This window comes from Crocuta crocuta, unplaced genomic scaffold (genome assembly GCF_008692635.1).
Source record: "Crocuta crocuta isolate KB4526 unplaced genomic scaffold, BGI_CrCroc_1.0 scaffold830, whole genome shotgun sequence".
Classification (NCBI taxonomy): domain Eukaryota; kingdom Metazoa; phylum Chordata; class Mammalia; order Carnivora; family Hyaenidae; genus Crocuta; species Crocuta crocuta.
In genome coordinates this window covers 507,952-522,718 of record NW_027531513.1, presented here as the reverse complement: position 1 = coordinate 522,718, position 14,767 = coordinate 507,952, and the positions used below count along the sequence as shown (strand labels likewise).

At 41.5% G+C, this 14,767-nt stretch overlaps 1 protein-coding gene across 1 annotated transcript in view; it reads right to left on the bottom strand.

Annotated features, from left to right (window-relative positions):
• Nucleotides 1-12,336, bottom strand: part of LOC144238566 (uncharacterized) — a 55,711-nt gene extending 43,375 nt beyond the window's left edge. The window contains exon 1 of the mRNA XM_077772382.1: nt 11,634-12,336. Within this exon, the coding sequence (XP_077628508.1) occupies nt 11,634-11,732 (99 nt within the window). The 5' untranslated portion in view covers nt 11,733-12,336. The remainder of the gene's footprint in view (nt 1-11,633) is intronic.
• Nucleotides 12,337-14,767: the final 2,431 nt, after the last annotated feature.

Sequence of the window (14,767 nt, the reverse complement as noted above, 5' to 3'; positions counted from 1 at the left end):
CACCCAGAAATGTTTAGGCAGATTACTGGGCATCCCACAGCCCAGTCAAGGTCAAACATAAAACCGACCATTACATGCAGCATCAACTCCTATGTGCCTTGTTAGAAATATAATTTGGGGGACGCCTAGGTGGCTCAGTTGGTTAAGCATCCCACTTCAGCTCAGGTCATGATCTCACAGTTTATGGGTTTGAGCCCCACGTCGGGCTCTGTGCTGACAGCTCAGAGCCTGGAGTCTGCTTTGGATTCTGTCTCCCTCTCTCTCTCTGCTCCTCTCCTGCTCACACTCTGTCTCTCTATGTGTCTCTCAAAAATAAATAAAACATTTTTTTTATTTATAAGAAGAAGAGGAAGAAGAGGAAGAAGAGGAAGCAGCAGCAGCAGCCTTGTCTCTGGGGGCGGGGCCCAGAAATCTATGCTCGAACCTGCTCTCCAGGTGGGGCTCACGTACATGAATGTTTGAGAAGTACTGCTGCTCTGTCCTCTCCCTGTAATGCTCTTCTTAATGGTGTGCTCCCATCCCTGAACCTGCGTTATACTGAGGTTCTAAAACTCTCTGCCTTTCCAAAAGAGAAAAAAACAAAAACAACAATCCAAAAAACATACCTTTCTGTCTTGAGTCTGTGTCCATCAAAGGACAGTGGGGGCTGTGGATGGAGCTTGTACATGTGAGGGTTTCTGTACACTCATGGGGCAGGAAAAGAAGGCCTGTGAGCCACAGACTGGGGGCTGTGTTTTTCTGATCTGCTAGTTCTAAATTCGAACCTGTCCTCTGGGTCATTGTGAAGTTATGTTTGTTAAGAGAGCACTAGACAACATATTTTATTTAACCATTTGCTAGCTTGATTTATGCCATTTAGACATTCAGATGTATGGTATGGGGGCCTCTATCTGTGCCCTTGGTCCAGGCCTGCAAATGGTAAGGTTGAACCTGCTCTGAATTAAAAATTTTTTTTCCAATGTTTATTTAGTTTGGGGAGACAAAGAGAGACAGAGCACGAGCAGAGAAGGGGCAGAGAGAGGGAGACACAGAATCTGAAGCAGGCTCCAGGTTCTGAGCTGTCAGCACAGAGCCTGACACAGGGGTCAGACCCATGAACTGTGAGATCATGACCTGAGTCGAAGTTGGACTTCTGAGCCCCGAGACTGCTCTGAATTTTTAATGTTGGTTTCCCTTCTGTAACCTTTACAGAACTGGAAGTGTTTGGGGGCAAGGATTGGGTCTTATTTGACCAAACCTCCATTGCCTCTTGGGGTGCCTGGCCTAAGTGGCCTAGCAAATGTGTGCCAAATGGTGAATAAATGAATGGATGAAGGTTGTGGCTGCCAAGGAAACCTTTGTAGGGGAGATGCTGGGACCCCCCCCTGGTTGTTCCTTGGGCAGGATCAATGAGACCGTAGCAGACAGGTGGAGTGTCCTCAAGCAGGAAACACTCTGCTATCATCACATAAATTGTTAGAATTAGGGAAAATAAAGGGGGTGTAACATCAACATGATGTCATTTAGTGAAACTTATTCTCAGACCAAACAAACCTAAGTGAGCTTTAAAGTCCAAGCAAGGTAGGAAAGAGAGCTGAACATCATAGATTAATTAGAAGTAATGAAAACAGCTGTCAAACTCGTCTGAAACCTTGGCTTACTACAATTAAATGTTCAATACAAACTAATTAAATTAGCAGTTCCCAGGTGTTGGCTTTACAGGCAGTATAAATTATGCATTGAGGCAGGAAGCTCCGTCCATACCAAGGCCTTATTTCGGTGGTTCTTGTTTTATGGTTTTCTGTGTGTGGCATTTGCTTCTGATTTCATTGTAATACCTTGTGCTAGATCAGTCACAAAGAAGCAGCATAATTGAACAATTGCACGTAGATGCTGAATATTTTAAAAGGTTCATATTTTGCCTTTTTTTCTCCCTGTGAAATTCTTTTATGAACAAAGGCCAGATCTCCTAGATATTCTCAAATTGTGTTGGCTCAATACATATCAGGGAATGCTGGAGAACAAAAGCTTTATAAATACAAGATGTATTATTAATGCTTCATGCTGTGAAGAGCTGATAATAAATAGCAGCTGATGGCATCCACTGCAATTTCTCACTCAATTTCGATGGCTGGGAAAAAGCATTGATTTCTAAGTAGACCAAAAACAGATTTTCTCGGCTTCTGTTTTTCTCACCAGTGCTGGGTCCAGGCTCCATTCTTGGCTCTTGCTCTTGGTGGCATAAGCATTTCCTTGGACTGCTCTTCATTCATCACTCCCGTAGGGACACCTGGAATTTGGATTGTTCTTGAGGGGTCATTGGTTTGTTTTCTTTCTCTAGGCATTTTACCTGATTCTCTTCATAAAGCTGAGAGCTCCTAAGATTCAACCAAGCAACCAATAATCATTAAGACGCTCCTCAGTATGCCAGACGTGGGCCAGGCCCAGAGGAAACTGTGAAGTAGAATGAAACCTGTCATCTGTCCTGCTTCACCCAAAGCCTACAGTCTGATTGAGAGGTTGGGACACATAGGTGAAATAGCATTGAATTATGCAAATCGTGTGTGCCAAGTGCCAATTATACTGTGCAAAGTAGGCAAGCATTTCAGGAGGGAATTGTTTCTAGTTGAGGAGATAAGGGGTCATCTGTGTTCGTGCTGTTCAGCATCATTCTGACATCGCTGAGCAGTGTTTTTCCAACTGGATTGACCCTGAGTTAGAGTAAGAGAAATATTTTATATCACAACCATTCACATAATTGGTTGTGAATCACTGCAACTGAAGTCTCGCCAAACAATACTTAACCCTTTCTATCGTATTTTCTATTCTATTCTTTTATACTCTATGAAAACACTGCCTTATGAAAAGCAGTACAGGCTGCAGACTCAATAAATTGTTAAATGCCCCCACTGGTTCATTGCCATCCACAATCCAAACAATATCACTTTAGAGGCTTGACTTAAAATCCCGGGGCTATTTCCCACTGCAAAACTTCCTCTAGTCCCCTATGTCCTCCTATAATAGGGTGTTTATGGAATCATCAGCATCTCTGCAATGGAATAGCTAGGAGTAGTTTGTGGTGTCTGCATAGGAGAGGTGTTCCTTCTAAGGCATTTGAGGACCTGTTGCCTTCACAGCCCCTTCAGGCTAGATTGGGGTTGCTTGTATGCAGTAAGGGAGAGACGTAGAACTCCTTTGCCAAGCCGACCTGTAGCCAGTTAGTTGTTTCATGTGTTTGTGACTGGGTTCCAGACTGTTATTTATGGGGGAGTAGTAGAAAGTGTGAAGAAATAGGTGTGGAATGTCAGAGGAGGATTTTAATAATATTTCTGTGCCCTTAAGGGATTTGTTCTCACTGAAGAATAAGGTGATTATTCCTAGAGTCACTTGAATATTAATATATCTTGAGGAAATCTTTTTCTGGACAAAGCGATGATAGTTGCTTCTTAGGAAATCACCAGTATTTGGCTGGAATAATGTTTCATTAAATGCTTTCATCTGTTCATTTACTTGAAAATTCACAAAGACTCTCCTATATTCCAGGCCTTCTGCTTTGATCTGGGTTAGCGTGACCTGACAGGACTGCATCAGTATCTGAGGAGAGAGACAGCTATGTAAAATCATTCCCAGGAAAGTGCTATGGAGAGTTTTCTACAAGGGAAACAGAGGTGCAACCCCCAACTTCCTGTGGGGGTCAGTGTAGTTTCCTGGATGAAGGTAACTTTATGAAGGAGGCAGCAGAATTTGCCAGAAAATAGATTGAATTTTCCAGGTGGAGGGAACAGCATGTGGGAAGCCTCAAAGACAAGACCGTGTCCAGAGCTGCAGGTGGCTTAGCAAGGGTCGGGGAGAGAGAGATGAGGCTTAGAGAAACATGCCAAGGTGAGGTGATGAAGCAGCCTTTATGCTATGCTGAGGTATTTGGATTTTGTGCCTAGAGAACTGGGAAAGGATGCACTTACAAATTATAGTAAAGGAGTGATAGAATTAGAATTCACATTTTGGAAACATTATTTTTTCTAAAGCATATTTCTAAAGAATTTATTGTGCCCTAGGAATTCATATATGGAGCACACAATTTTATTTTTGACTTAAAGCTTTTTTTTAATGTTTATTTTGAGAAAGAGAGAGTGTGTGAGGGGGGTGAAGGGCAGAAAGAGAAAGGGAGACACAGAATCTGAAGTAGGCTCCAGGCTCTCAGTTGTCAGCCCAGAGTCCAACATGGGGCTTGAACTCACAGACTGGAAGATCATGACCTGGGCTGAAGTGGGATACTTAACTGACTGAGCCACCCAGGTGCCCCTGAAACACATGCTCTTAAAGTGAGTAAAGAGGATGTGGAGTGTAGACTAGTGTTTCTCAAACTTGAGGGAGCATCAGGATCCCTGGGAGGGCTTGTTAAAACATGGGTTATTGGGACTCACCCACAGAGGTTCTGGATCAGTGGGTCTGGGAAAGGCCCCCAGAATTTGCATTTCTAACATATTTCCAGGTGATGCTGACCCTGCTGGTCCCAGGACCACACTTTGCTTATTGAACGCTGTGCTTAGAAGAATAATGGCTCCCCAAGATGTCTATGTCCTAATCCTGGAACCTATAAAATGTATTAAGCTAGATGACAAAGAGGAATTAAGGCTTTGGATGGAGTTATTTTATCATTTTTATTTTATAAATCAGTAAATTAAGGTTGCTAAAGAGCTGACCTTACGATGGGCTGTTACCCTTGATTATCCAGGTGGGCCCAATGTAAAGGCAAGGTACTTAAAATCAGGAGAGAGAGAGAGAGAGAGAGAGAGAGAAAGGAAGGGAAAGGGAAAGAGAAAGAGAACGAAAAGGAAAGTCAGAGGGAGGTGTGACCACTGAAGCTTAAGCAAAGAGAAGTGCTCTTTCTGGATTTGAACATGTAGGAACGGGGTCATGGGTGAAGGAATGTGAGCAGCCTCCTGAAGTAGGAAAAGGTAAGAAAATGTATTATCCCCTAGAGTTTCCAAAAAGAAGAGAGGCTCACTGATACCTTGTTTTCAGCCCCCTAGGATACGCTCTATAGAACTGTTAGATGATACAGCTGCATTGCTGCAAGCCACTAAGTTTGTGGTATTTTGTTATAGCAGCAAGAGGAAATTAATATAAATGCCACCAGGTACTGTGGTTGGTACCAGGGGTTCAATAGTGAAAATGAACTTAGTCAGTGGTCCCTTGCTTTCCTATTTTTTAACTCTTATTTCCAGGCCAGGACCAACAGAGAAAGCCAAATATGTTTCTGAAACTAATCATGAAAATCCTCTGCCTCCAGTTTCTCTTTACCAGTAATTTCAAACAAGAGCATCCTGAAGGCTTTCCTTTTTTTTTTCCCCCACTATAAAGCATTTCCACTCCCTTGCCTGCCTTTGAATCTTCCCCAATCATAGGTGATGGTGGCTGACTCTTTTGTTATAGTAAGTTCTGAATAGTCACTGTTCTCATTTGTTGATTTTTCACAAGAGATAGTTCTCTATCCTTTCTTCTTACTCATGGATTATTCTAATATGGTTGTTGTCAGTGGAGGCGGATTTTGCAATCCCCCCTCCCCATTCTCCACAAACCCAGGGACATGGGCAATGTCTGGAGATAATTTTGGTTGTCATGACTGTGTATGCTGTTAGAACTTCATGGGTAGAGACGATTGTAGGAAACTGCTAAACCTCCTTCAATGCACAGAACACCTCCAACAACAAATAATCTGGGTTGAAATGCTGATAATCCAAGGTTGAGCAATACTGATGTAATGATAGGAATTTCTGGCCTCCATAGAGTAGAGAGGTGTGTGTGGCAGGTTTTTTGTTTTTTAGTGAGTGGGACAATAATACTTAGAGAAGTGGCCAGCAATCTGTCTCTAACCACTTTCACTAGGTTTGGTCTTATAGCAAAGGCAGCCCTTGCTTTGGCTTCCAAAAAACAATATGACCTCCTTTGCCCTGAAGGAGGAGGAAAGTCTAGTGTATAATTTTGTGTCTCTGTTTAGTAATAACTGGAGATTTATAATATATGTAAAAATATGCTAATATATTTACAATCTATTATCTTAATACATACATATGAGATAGAGCTATAACATGAAGTTTGCCTGAATGAATTGTAGGCATGATCTCTCTCCTTCACAGTTACATTGTACACACGGACACACAGAAATGTATCAGTTTCTAGCTGGTTCATTTAGCAAAAAACTACTTCCCCAATTCTCTCCGTCCACCAGTGCCCCAGTCAAATGGGTTTTTGTTTGAGCTTTATGTATTGGAGACCCTCTCATCTGTGCATCCTCAGAGCTGATTTGGAATGCATGCTATCGAAGCGTCCACATTCCTCATGCATTTCAAACAGAGCTGTGGTTGGAGATTTCTTCCACAGATCGACCTCTAGTGTTTCCGACTGACAAGCTCAGAAAGAAAGAGGTGAGGTAAGGTATTAGCTGTGGAGAGAGACATTCTCCATCTTTTTGCTCTGACATTGTGCAAGCTCACAGGCTAATTAATCAGTTTCATTAAAGAAGAGGGCGTGTTGCCATGGTATCATGAGGCCTGTTTATACTGCCACATTAAGATTTCAGGATATTTTAATCTTTAATTACCAACTTTAATTTTTTTTTGAATTGGCAAAGGCCTTAAAATTTCTTTTTTTTGATGATGTGGTTTTCTGAGTGTTTTCTGAGATTGAGGTGCGAATTTGAAATAGAGCTTCCTCTCTTCTTTGAGGAGAAATAAAAGATCCTCTTTGGAGCCTTGCTTCTGTGCAATATTTGGTTGAAAGTTCCACAGAGGTCATTGTACTGTTTTGCTTATGCATGTGCTTATGCACAAGAAACCACTAATTTATCACCAGAGACATGACCCAGAAGGAGTTTTATCTATAATGTATGTAATGTGTGCTTGCAAGACTTCAAAGTATTTCCAGAAGCTTATTCAAATCTAGATTTTTCTTTGACTTAACAGCATCATAGAAATATTTAGTGTATTGATAAAACCATTGACTCTGTTCAAGATAATAGTTTTCTGGAAGCATCAAGAACATTAGAAATGACCAGTTTCATTTAAAGAACCTGTTAATTACTTGAAGTAACAGATAACACTCTGATTATTTTAAAGAGCTCTTTTAAAGAGCATATTTTCTAATGCCTAGTCACTAAAGGAATGAGCAAAGACAGGAAAAGAGAAAATGCAATGTGGCTTTTGAATTTGATCAGATTGAAATTCTTCTTATTAAAGTAGACCAGGAATAACACAATAAAAACCAGTCAGACTTAAACATTGTCCTAACTCTTAGGAAGGATGTGGAAATGTATGCGGTAATTCTTTTTTTTCTTTTCTTTTCTTCTTCTTCTTCTTCTTCTTCTTCTTCTTCTTCTTCTTCTTCTTCTTCTTTATTTATTCTAAAGTATCTGTCCTTCGGGGAATTTGGAATCTTATTAAAGAAATAAATTTGTGGAAAATAGAAATGTAGGCTTTCTAGCTAGTGTGTCTTCCTTTGGGTCTCATTTATGCATTGTTGTTAGTGGTTAATCTGTGGCTTAAATCATAATTTTCATTTATAAGATGTACCCATTTATAAGATAGATATTAGTGATACTGACACCTCAGGAATTTCATGTAGCTCATCAGTGCTAAGCAGTGTTCCTGGAAAAAAAAAATCCTGTCTTCACAGAGAAAGGTAGCATCCCAGCCATGCTATCTACAAAGGACATCTCAGAAAAATGCCTTTCAGTACGGACCTTCCACACTGCCACCAGTGAGAATTTTATTTCCATTTGTAGACTGGCTTGTGAGCTGCTTTGTGACCTGGGCTGTGGTGACTCTGTCCTCCTAGGTTCCACATGAGAATAAGAATTAGAATTACCTGATAGCATGACTGGACAGCCAGTCTAGGTGAGTGAAAATCCAGCTCTACAGTATAAAAAAGGCTCTATTTTCAGATATGTCCTGTATTTTTTTAAAAAATCACATGCTGCAAAAAGTACTAAAAAGTTGTCAACACATTTCTTCATAGAATATTTTAAGTATGGTTGTTGCTGCTAGAAGCCTTCCAGATAGGATGAAAAGTGTTATTGTAAATTGGACCTTAGGGTAGGATGATGCATTTAGGTAAAATCTACACTGTCTGGTACTGCATTTTGGTCATCTAGCATGTGACCTTCAGCTGCAGTTGGATTTAAAAAAAAAAGGCATAAAGGCAATACTTCAAATCCTCTGCAATGTAACAATACTAATTAAGCTAGTATTGAGGGTCCCTTGAATGCTTGTGCTGGGGGCTGAAGATAATACTAAAATCAGATCTAGTTCCTGCTTTCAAAGAACTTAAACATCTTGGTAGGTAGGATGGAAGGGCACAAGAGAATAATTTAGGTATTGTGTTCATACAATTAGTTTATTTTGACTTCAGTTTGAAGTAGAATTTACTGCAAATCTATTCCAGTTTATAAACAGGAACTTTTCCTAGGAAATGAATATATAATTCTTATTGTTTTAGGAACCCATTGGAGGGATGATCTAGCCTATCACTGGGGAATCCATTTTCTAGACAAATTGATGCCTCTGTTATGTCCTGAGGGGCAGGTGGATGTTTGTGATGAAGGCCTTGGGTCTTGCAGGAGAAAGTATGGGGACAAAATCTGCAAAGGGAGACAGTCCAGGGGACCTGCAGCTGGCTTGTGGGGAGCTGTGCTTACACTGCATATTGGTCATGATGGGAAAGTGAGCTGGGGTTAAGACGTAGCTGTTGATTGATTTACATGGGCAGAGACTCTCTCTGGAGTAACTCAAATGCATGTGATGACCACGAACACTGGATTTGGATCAGTGAGCTGAAAGATGCAGAGCATCACACTTGGCCGTATGAGTCCCTGGAGATTCTGGACCTGGGAGGAGCTGGGAGTACTGTTTGTTCTAGAAGGTAGGAGGCCTGGTGGGTGTTTGGTGAAGTTGGCTGGCTGGCTGTGAGGCCAGATTTAGCTGCAGATAAATGACCTTCCATAGAAGTCATGTATAGTCATTTTTTTTTTAAATATCCCAATATAAGATCTCTGTTGAGCATGGTCCCATAATCCCTAGTTGTGTTCACTTACAAAGCAATTAGAAATCTCAGGCTAAAGTTTCACCAGGTGAGCCACAAACAGCAGAATTTCCGACTTTGGAGAAACAGGTGTATGAGAATGTGTGATGAGAAGGCAGGAAGCCAGGCAAACTGATGTGAGTTTTCTCTCCCTTTCGTAGTTCACAGGAAGCTCATTCAGAGAAGGCATTGTATTGCACTTGACCATGACCTTTGACCTTCCCATATAGAAAACTGAGGCTGACCCCTCTGTGGTGAGGACTCTACCCTGTTTTGTGTAGGCATTTGCAAAGGCCCTGGGCAGTATGCCAGCAGGTGGCATGCTGGCCTTTGCTGACAGTCAGCATTTGCTGGGTGGAGACACCTGGAGCTGGAGTGACGATGGGGACAGAGGACCCAGTGTTAACGGGAGGACAGACATCTCCCTGGGAGAGGCAGCAGTGCTGAAGGAGACTGCATGGGCTGGCTTGGAGCCAGAAACTAGGGGGGGTGGAGCTGGCTTGTTTTAGCCCAGGTGTTGCCATTTGATAGGTTGTCACCTAATCTGCATACCTCTGTTCTCTTCATAAAATAGAGCCAGTAATATCTGCCCCACCTTTGTTATAGACCTGTAAGTTCCAATGGGCTGACAGTTAAAAGTATTGTGTTTAAAAAAAAAAAAAAAACCCATGTAAACACTTACACCTCCATCATATTAGATTGTGGCATTGGGGGCTCTAGCAATTAGTTTTACGGACAACTGCATATTATTGCTTTAATTCAAGCATTTAAAAATTAAAAATTTAATAAAGTTTGCAAAATGCATTACTCTCTTTATGGCCATTAAATCTCATGTGGAACGGAATATGAGAATGGTAATTTTTTTTTTCCTGTATGGGGCCAGATAGTAAATACTTTATGCTTGGTGGAACATACGGTTTCTGTCACAATTCCTCAACTCTGCTTTTGTAGCACTGAAGCAGTCATGGACACTTTGTTAACTAATGAGTGTGGCTGTGTTTCAGTAAAATGTTATATATATAAACAGGCATTGAATTGAATTTGACTCCTGTGGGCTATAATTTGCTAATCCCTGATGAAGCTCAACTTGAAGGATTTGGGGAAGTGTAATAAACCATTTTTCTGGGAGCAGGAGAGCTTGGGAATATTGGTTAAGATCAAGTTTAGCTAACTTAGAGCAAGCATGGGATAGGCAGCTAGTGTTTGGAGCCAGGTTTGGAGTCTTTGCAGGTGATAATAATGAACAGAGTACAATGGGTGGGCCTATGGGAATTAATGGCCCTTTTAAGGGTGTGATTATTTAGACCCTAAGCTGGGTAACCAAAAGAGTGAAGAAGTAGGGGGCTGAGTGGCTAACAGTATTGGTATGAGTGGATTGCTGATTTTTGATGAAATCAAGCAATCATGAAATGGAAATAGTAATGCTAGTGTTCTAGAAGCCTAGAATACAATGGTTAGCAAGTCCATCACTTGAAATTACTGGACATATAGTTCAGCTATCGTCATGGGATTTGGGAGTAGAGGTGCAATGGAAAGAAGCTTAGTAAGGGTGCATGGCTGGCTCAGTAGGTTAAGCGTCTGACAGGCTCAGGTCATGATCTCAAGGTTCTTGGGTTCAAGTTAGTGTCAGGCTCTATGCAGACAGCTCAGAGCCTGGAGCTTGCTTCAGACTCTCTCTCTCTCTCTCTCTGCCCATCCCCTCTTCACAATCTGTCTCCCGCTGGGTCTCAAAAATGAATAAACATAGAAAAAAAATTTAAAGCTTGCTAGGGGTGAGGTGGTCAAGGAAGAGAGAGGCCAAGGTGTTGAATGGCTCCTCCATAGAGATACTGAAGGCATCAAGAATGGTATAGAAGTTGAGACAAAGACAGTAAACTAGGTGCAGAATTCATTGGTCAATGTATGGGAGTTTGTAGGAGGTCTATAGGGATGTGGGGAAATCTGAAGCCAAGGACTTTGTTCAAGGACGAAGGATGACAAATGGTCTAGACGGGGCTCTCCTGTGGCAAACATTACCAAAATATGCACCAATGCCATTAGGGCTTTTTTCCTGGGCACACAAACTGGATTTCTTAGCTTTCTCTGTAATGATGTAAAGTCCTGTGAGACTGTTGTGGTGAAAAGAATGAGGATGCAAGTATGCTCAGCACTTCCAAGCTGGTCCCATAAAAGCCTTCCTTGGCAGTAGTCCATTCTGCCATCTGTGATCATGCTCCATGAATGTAGAGGATCCCTGGAAGACTCTCAGTCCCTGGGAGATGATGAGTGGATACATGGAAGGATCCTGGGTTACTGAATATTTGCGGCTCTTGATCATGAGGTTGGATTTGCCATGGAGAAGAAACTTGGATGGTATCAAGTCCCTAGCATTATTTAGTGTAATACATATACCCTAACTCTGGGCTCCAAGGGACATGGAGTGTGAGAGAAAAGAAGTTAAAACAAAACAAAAACCCCTCAAAACCTTAAGAGGGCTTCAAGGGAAGTGGTATCAGTGGGACAAGCAGATGTTAGCATTAACAGTAAAATCCGAATCATGGGACAGTGGCAGCAATAACCATCCCACCACTACCTACCTGGTCCCAAAGGATGTAGGATTTGATGTCTGTCCTAGGAAGTGCGAGTGCAGTTAGAGATGATTGCAGCATTTTGGGTGTTGAGTCTGTTGACCACATTGCCTCTGAAAACCTGGTATTTTTTCACAAGGACTGCAATTTTCCCAGATCTCTTGGACCTCCCACTTGCTCACTTGGGATTTTCAGATCTTCAACCCAGAACCATTTATTATCCTATCCGTTGTTTCCTCAGGGGTCATGATGGTTCTTCACATATTGATGTGCCATTCTCTTCATAATCTCTCAAGTCTATGTTCCTCATTTGTAAAATAGGAACAAAAACAAACACCACCACCAACGGTTGGTATGAGGATAAAAGGATTCATGTGAATAAATCACACAGCACTTAGTGTCCAGTCTGTGGTGAGCTCTCAATAAATGATAACAACTCAATAAATGATAGTTGGTAGTTCAAGAAGACCATGTATCCAAGCTGAGAGGACAAGGAAGTTAGTGACAGCAGTCATTTTCAAAGTGTGTTCTCCAGACCAGCAACATTAGTCTGTAAATTCCTGGGCCCAACCACAGTCCTACTGAATTAGAAACTCTGGAGGTGGAGACCCAGTAGTCTGTGTTTTACCTTCTGTGTGATTCTGATGCACACTAATGTTGGAAAACCATATCTTGACTCACTTGAGCAATATTTACTCTTTTTGCCCTGAGAAAGATTCTTCTATGAAGAGTCCATTAAAAATTTTAAACTACGAGTAAAAGAAGAGAAAACTCTCCAGACCAACGAACATGCCTGTCTTCAGCTATTGGCAGGAAAGTGTCAGAGGAGAGGGTGATCCTGGGTCCTGATCCTAGATGCTCCCACTACACACCAACCCCTGTGGTTTGCCTTGTTTTCATCAAGACTACAAAGTATATTTAACGGGCCAATGACCTTGCAGTCTAACTGCCAGCAATGCCAGGATGCTGACAGGTTTATACCTATAATGCCTCACTACAAAGGGAACAGTCAAACGGAATTATTTTGCTGTTTGGAGTAGAGGTGCTGGTTCAAAAGCAGCTGTGCTCCTGGAGTGAACCTCTTAAATTTCTTGGTAGATGGATCAGTCTGAGGCTCATATCTAAAATGGCTTCTTGGTGACTTTTTTGGATTTGTGTCCCATTTGTGCTTTAAATTTGGATTATCCTCTGCCTTAGGGCTAAATTATTGAGGTATTTAGTATATATTTTTCTTAACAAATGTCAGAAATACACACTGGTACCATCATTCTATCATTATTTCCACTGTCCTGGCTCTCTCTGTACCTTGTTGAATATTGAAGCTGGTAAGGAAGAAGATGCCTTCTAGCCTGACCCTGCTGCTCCACAGAAGGGTAAACATATGTCCTGAGATGTGACCTGTCAAAGGCTACACTATAGCTCCCATTCCCATGGTTGCAAGGCTTTTTATTCTTCTCATCTCTCTCTATTGTTTATAAATTAACTTTTTCCTCCTGTACCTTATTTGGGCTTCTATATTCCTCCTTTTGAATGGGATCGCTTCAGTATATAATGATATTTTTCCTCTGTGAGAGTCAAAATGATCATTTTCCAGTTCATTGATTTTGGTGGGGGTAAGAATTTATGTCTGCAGAACACAGGCTGTAACATTGAATTTGATATTTGACACTCATCCTTTTAGGTTTCCTGACAAATACGTTCACAAGACCTGGGTTCCTTGCCTCTCTCCAAAGCTAAGATCAGTGCCAGAGAGGTAACTTGATTGCTGTGAAGATTTCTCGGAGCTCCAGTGGATTTTTCTGATATCCAGAGACTTTGGTGTGGCCATCAGGTTGCAGGCCTGGTCCCCTGGGCTATCCAGCTGTAGCACATTCCCAAATAGCAGATTTGAGCCCTAGCATTAGTGTTTCAAAGATGGCTGCTAGACCAGAGATGGCCAGGCCATATAGTGGATCTCTAACTTCCTTGAACAAGAAGGAAGTTTTCTTTACCTTTCACCTCTGCTTCCCCTCCCCATTGTCTTTTCATGATGCTCTCACCCCAGTTTAACTGATGGGCTGATAAGTTCAAGCCAGACTTGATGTAGACTGGTTATGTCCCCCCAAAATGCTAATGTTGTAACCTAATCCCCATTGTGATGGTATTAGGGGCTGGGAGTTGTTGAGTAGTGATTAGGTCACAAGGGCTGAGCCCCAATGAGTTACACTAACACCCTTACAAAAGTCCCAGCAGTCCAGCCATGTGAAGATACAGTGAATATATGGCCATATGTGAATTAGTAAGGGGTTTCTCTCCCAATAGTGAATCTTAAAGTACCTTGAATTTTATATTTCTCAACATAGAGAACTGTGGAGAATTTCTATTGTGTATAAGCCAACCAGTCTATGACTTTGTCCTTGAGCAGCCCAAACAGAGTAAGGCAGAATGATCTCAAAATCTATGAACCATTTTAGTAAATGGGCTTTAGAAGGGTCTGAGAAAAGAAGGTCTAATGTAAAACATCAGGCCCCAGGTTTGAAATTTGTCTGAGCGGGACTCAGTAGATGTGCTAACTAGATGGTCTTTAGCATCATGAGTATATTTGTCACTGACCCTGTGATGAGATTCTCTGCTGTTAAGACTATGATTCCTTTGGGATGAAGAGGCTTCAAATAGTCTGGGACAGGAAACACATTTATGTTTGCTCTATCAGGACATCAGACTAATTATAATCCATGGTCTGTATAAATCTCTGGTTTGTGTGAATGGGTTAGAAATACTTGTGCACTGGCAGGTGGATGTTAGAATTAGAAAATCTTCAAAGATAAAAAGGAAGAGAAAGATGGAGTAAGATGATAGAAAAGAGAGTGTGACAGGAATTCCTACAGCTTCATGGCAAAACAGTCCTGATAACCTGATTTTAAAATGGTCTAAGTACTTGGATATACCTTTATCCAAAGGAGACATATAAATGGTCAACAGGTATATGAAAAAAATGCTCAAGGTTACCAATTGTCAGGGATGTAGAAATGAAAACCATGAGATACTCTGTTACCAGTCAGGTATTACTAGATAAACAAAACCCAAGTGTTGGCAAAGATGTGGAGAAATTGGAATCCAGTGCACAGTTGGTGCTAATGCAAAGTCATGGAGCTGCTATGGAA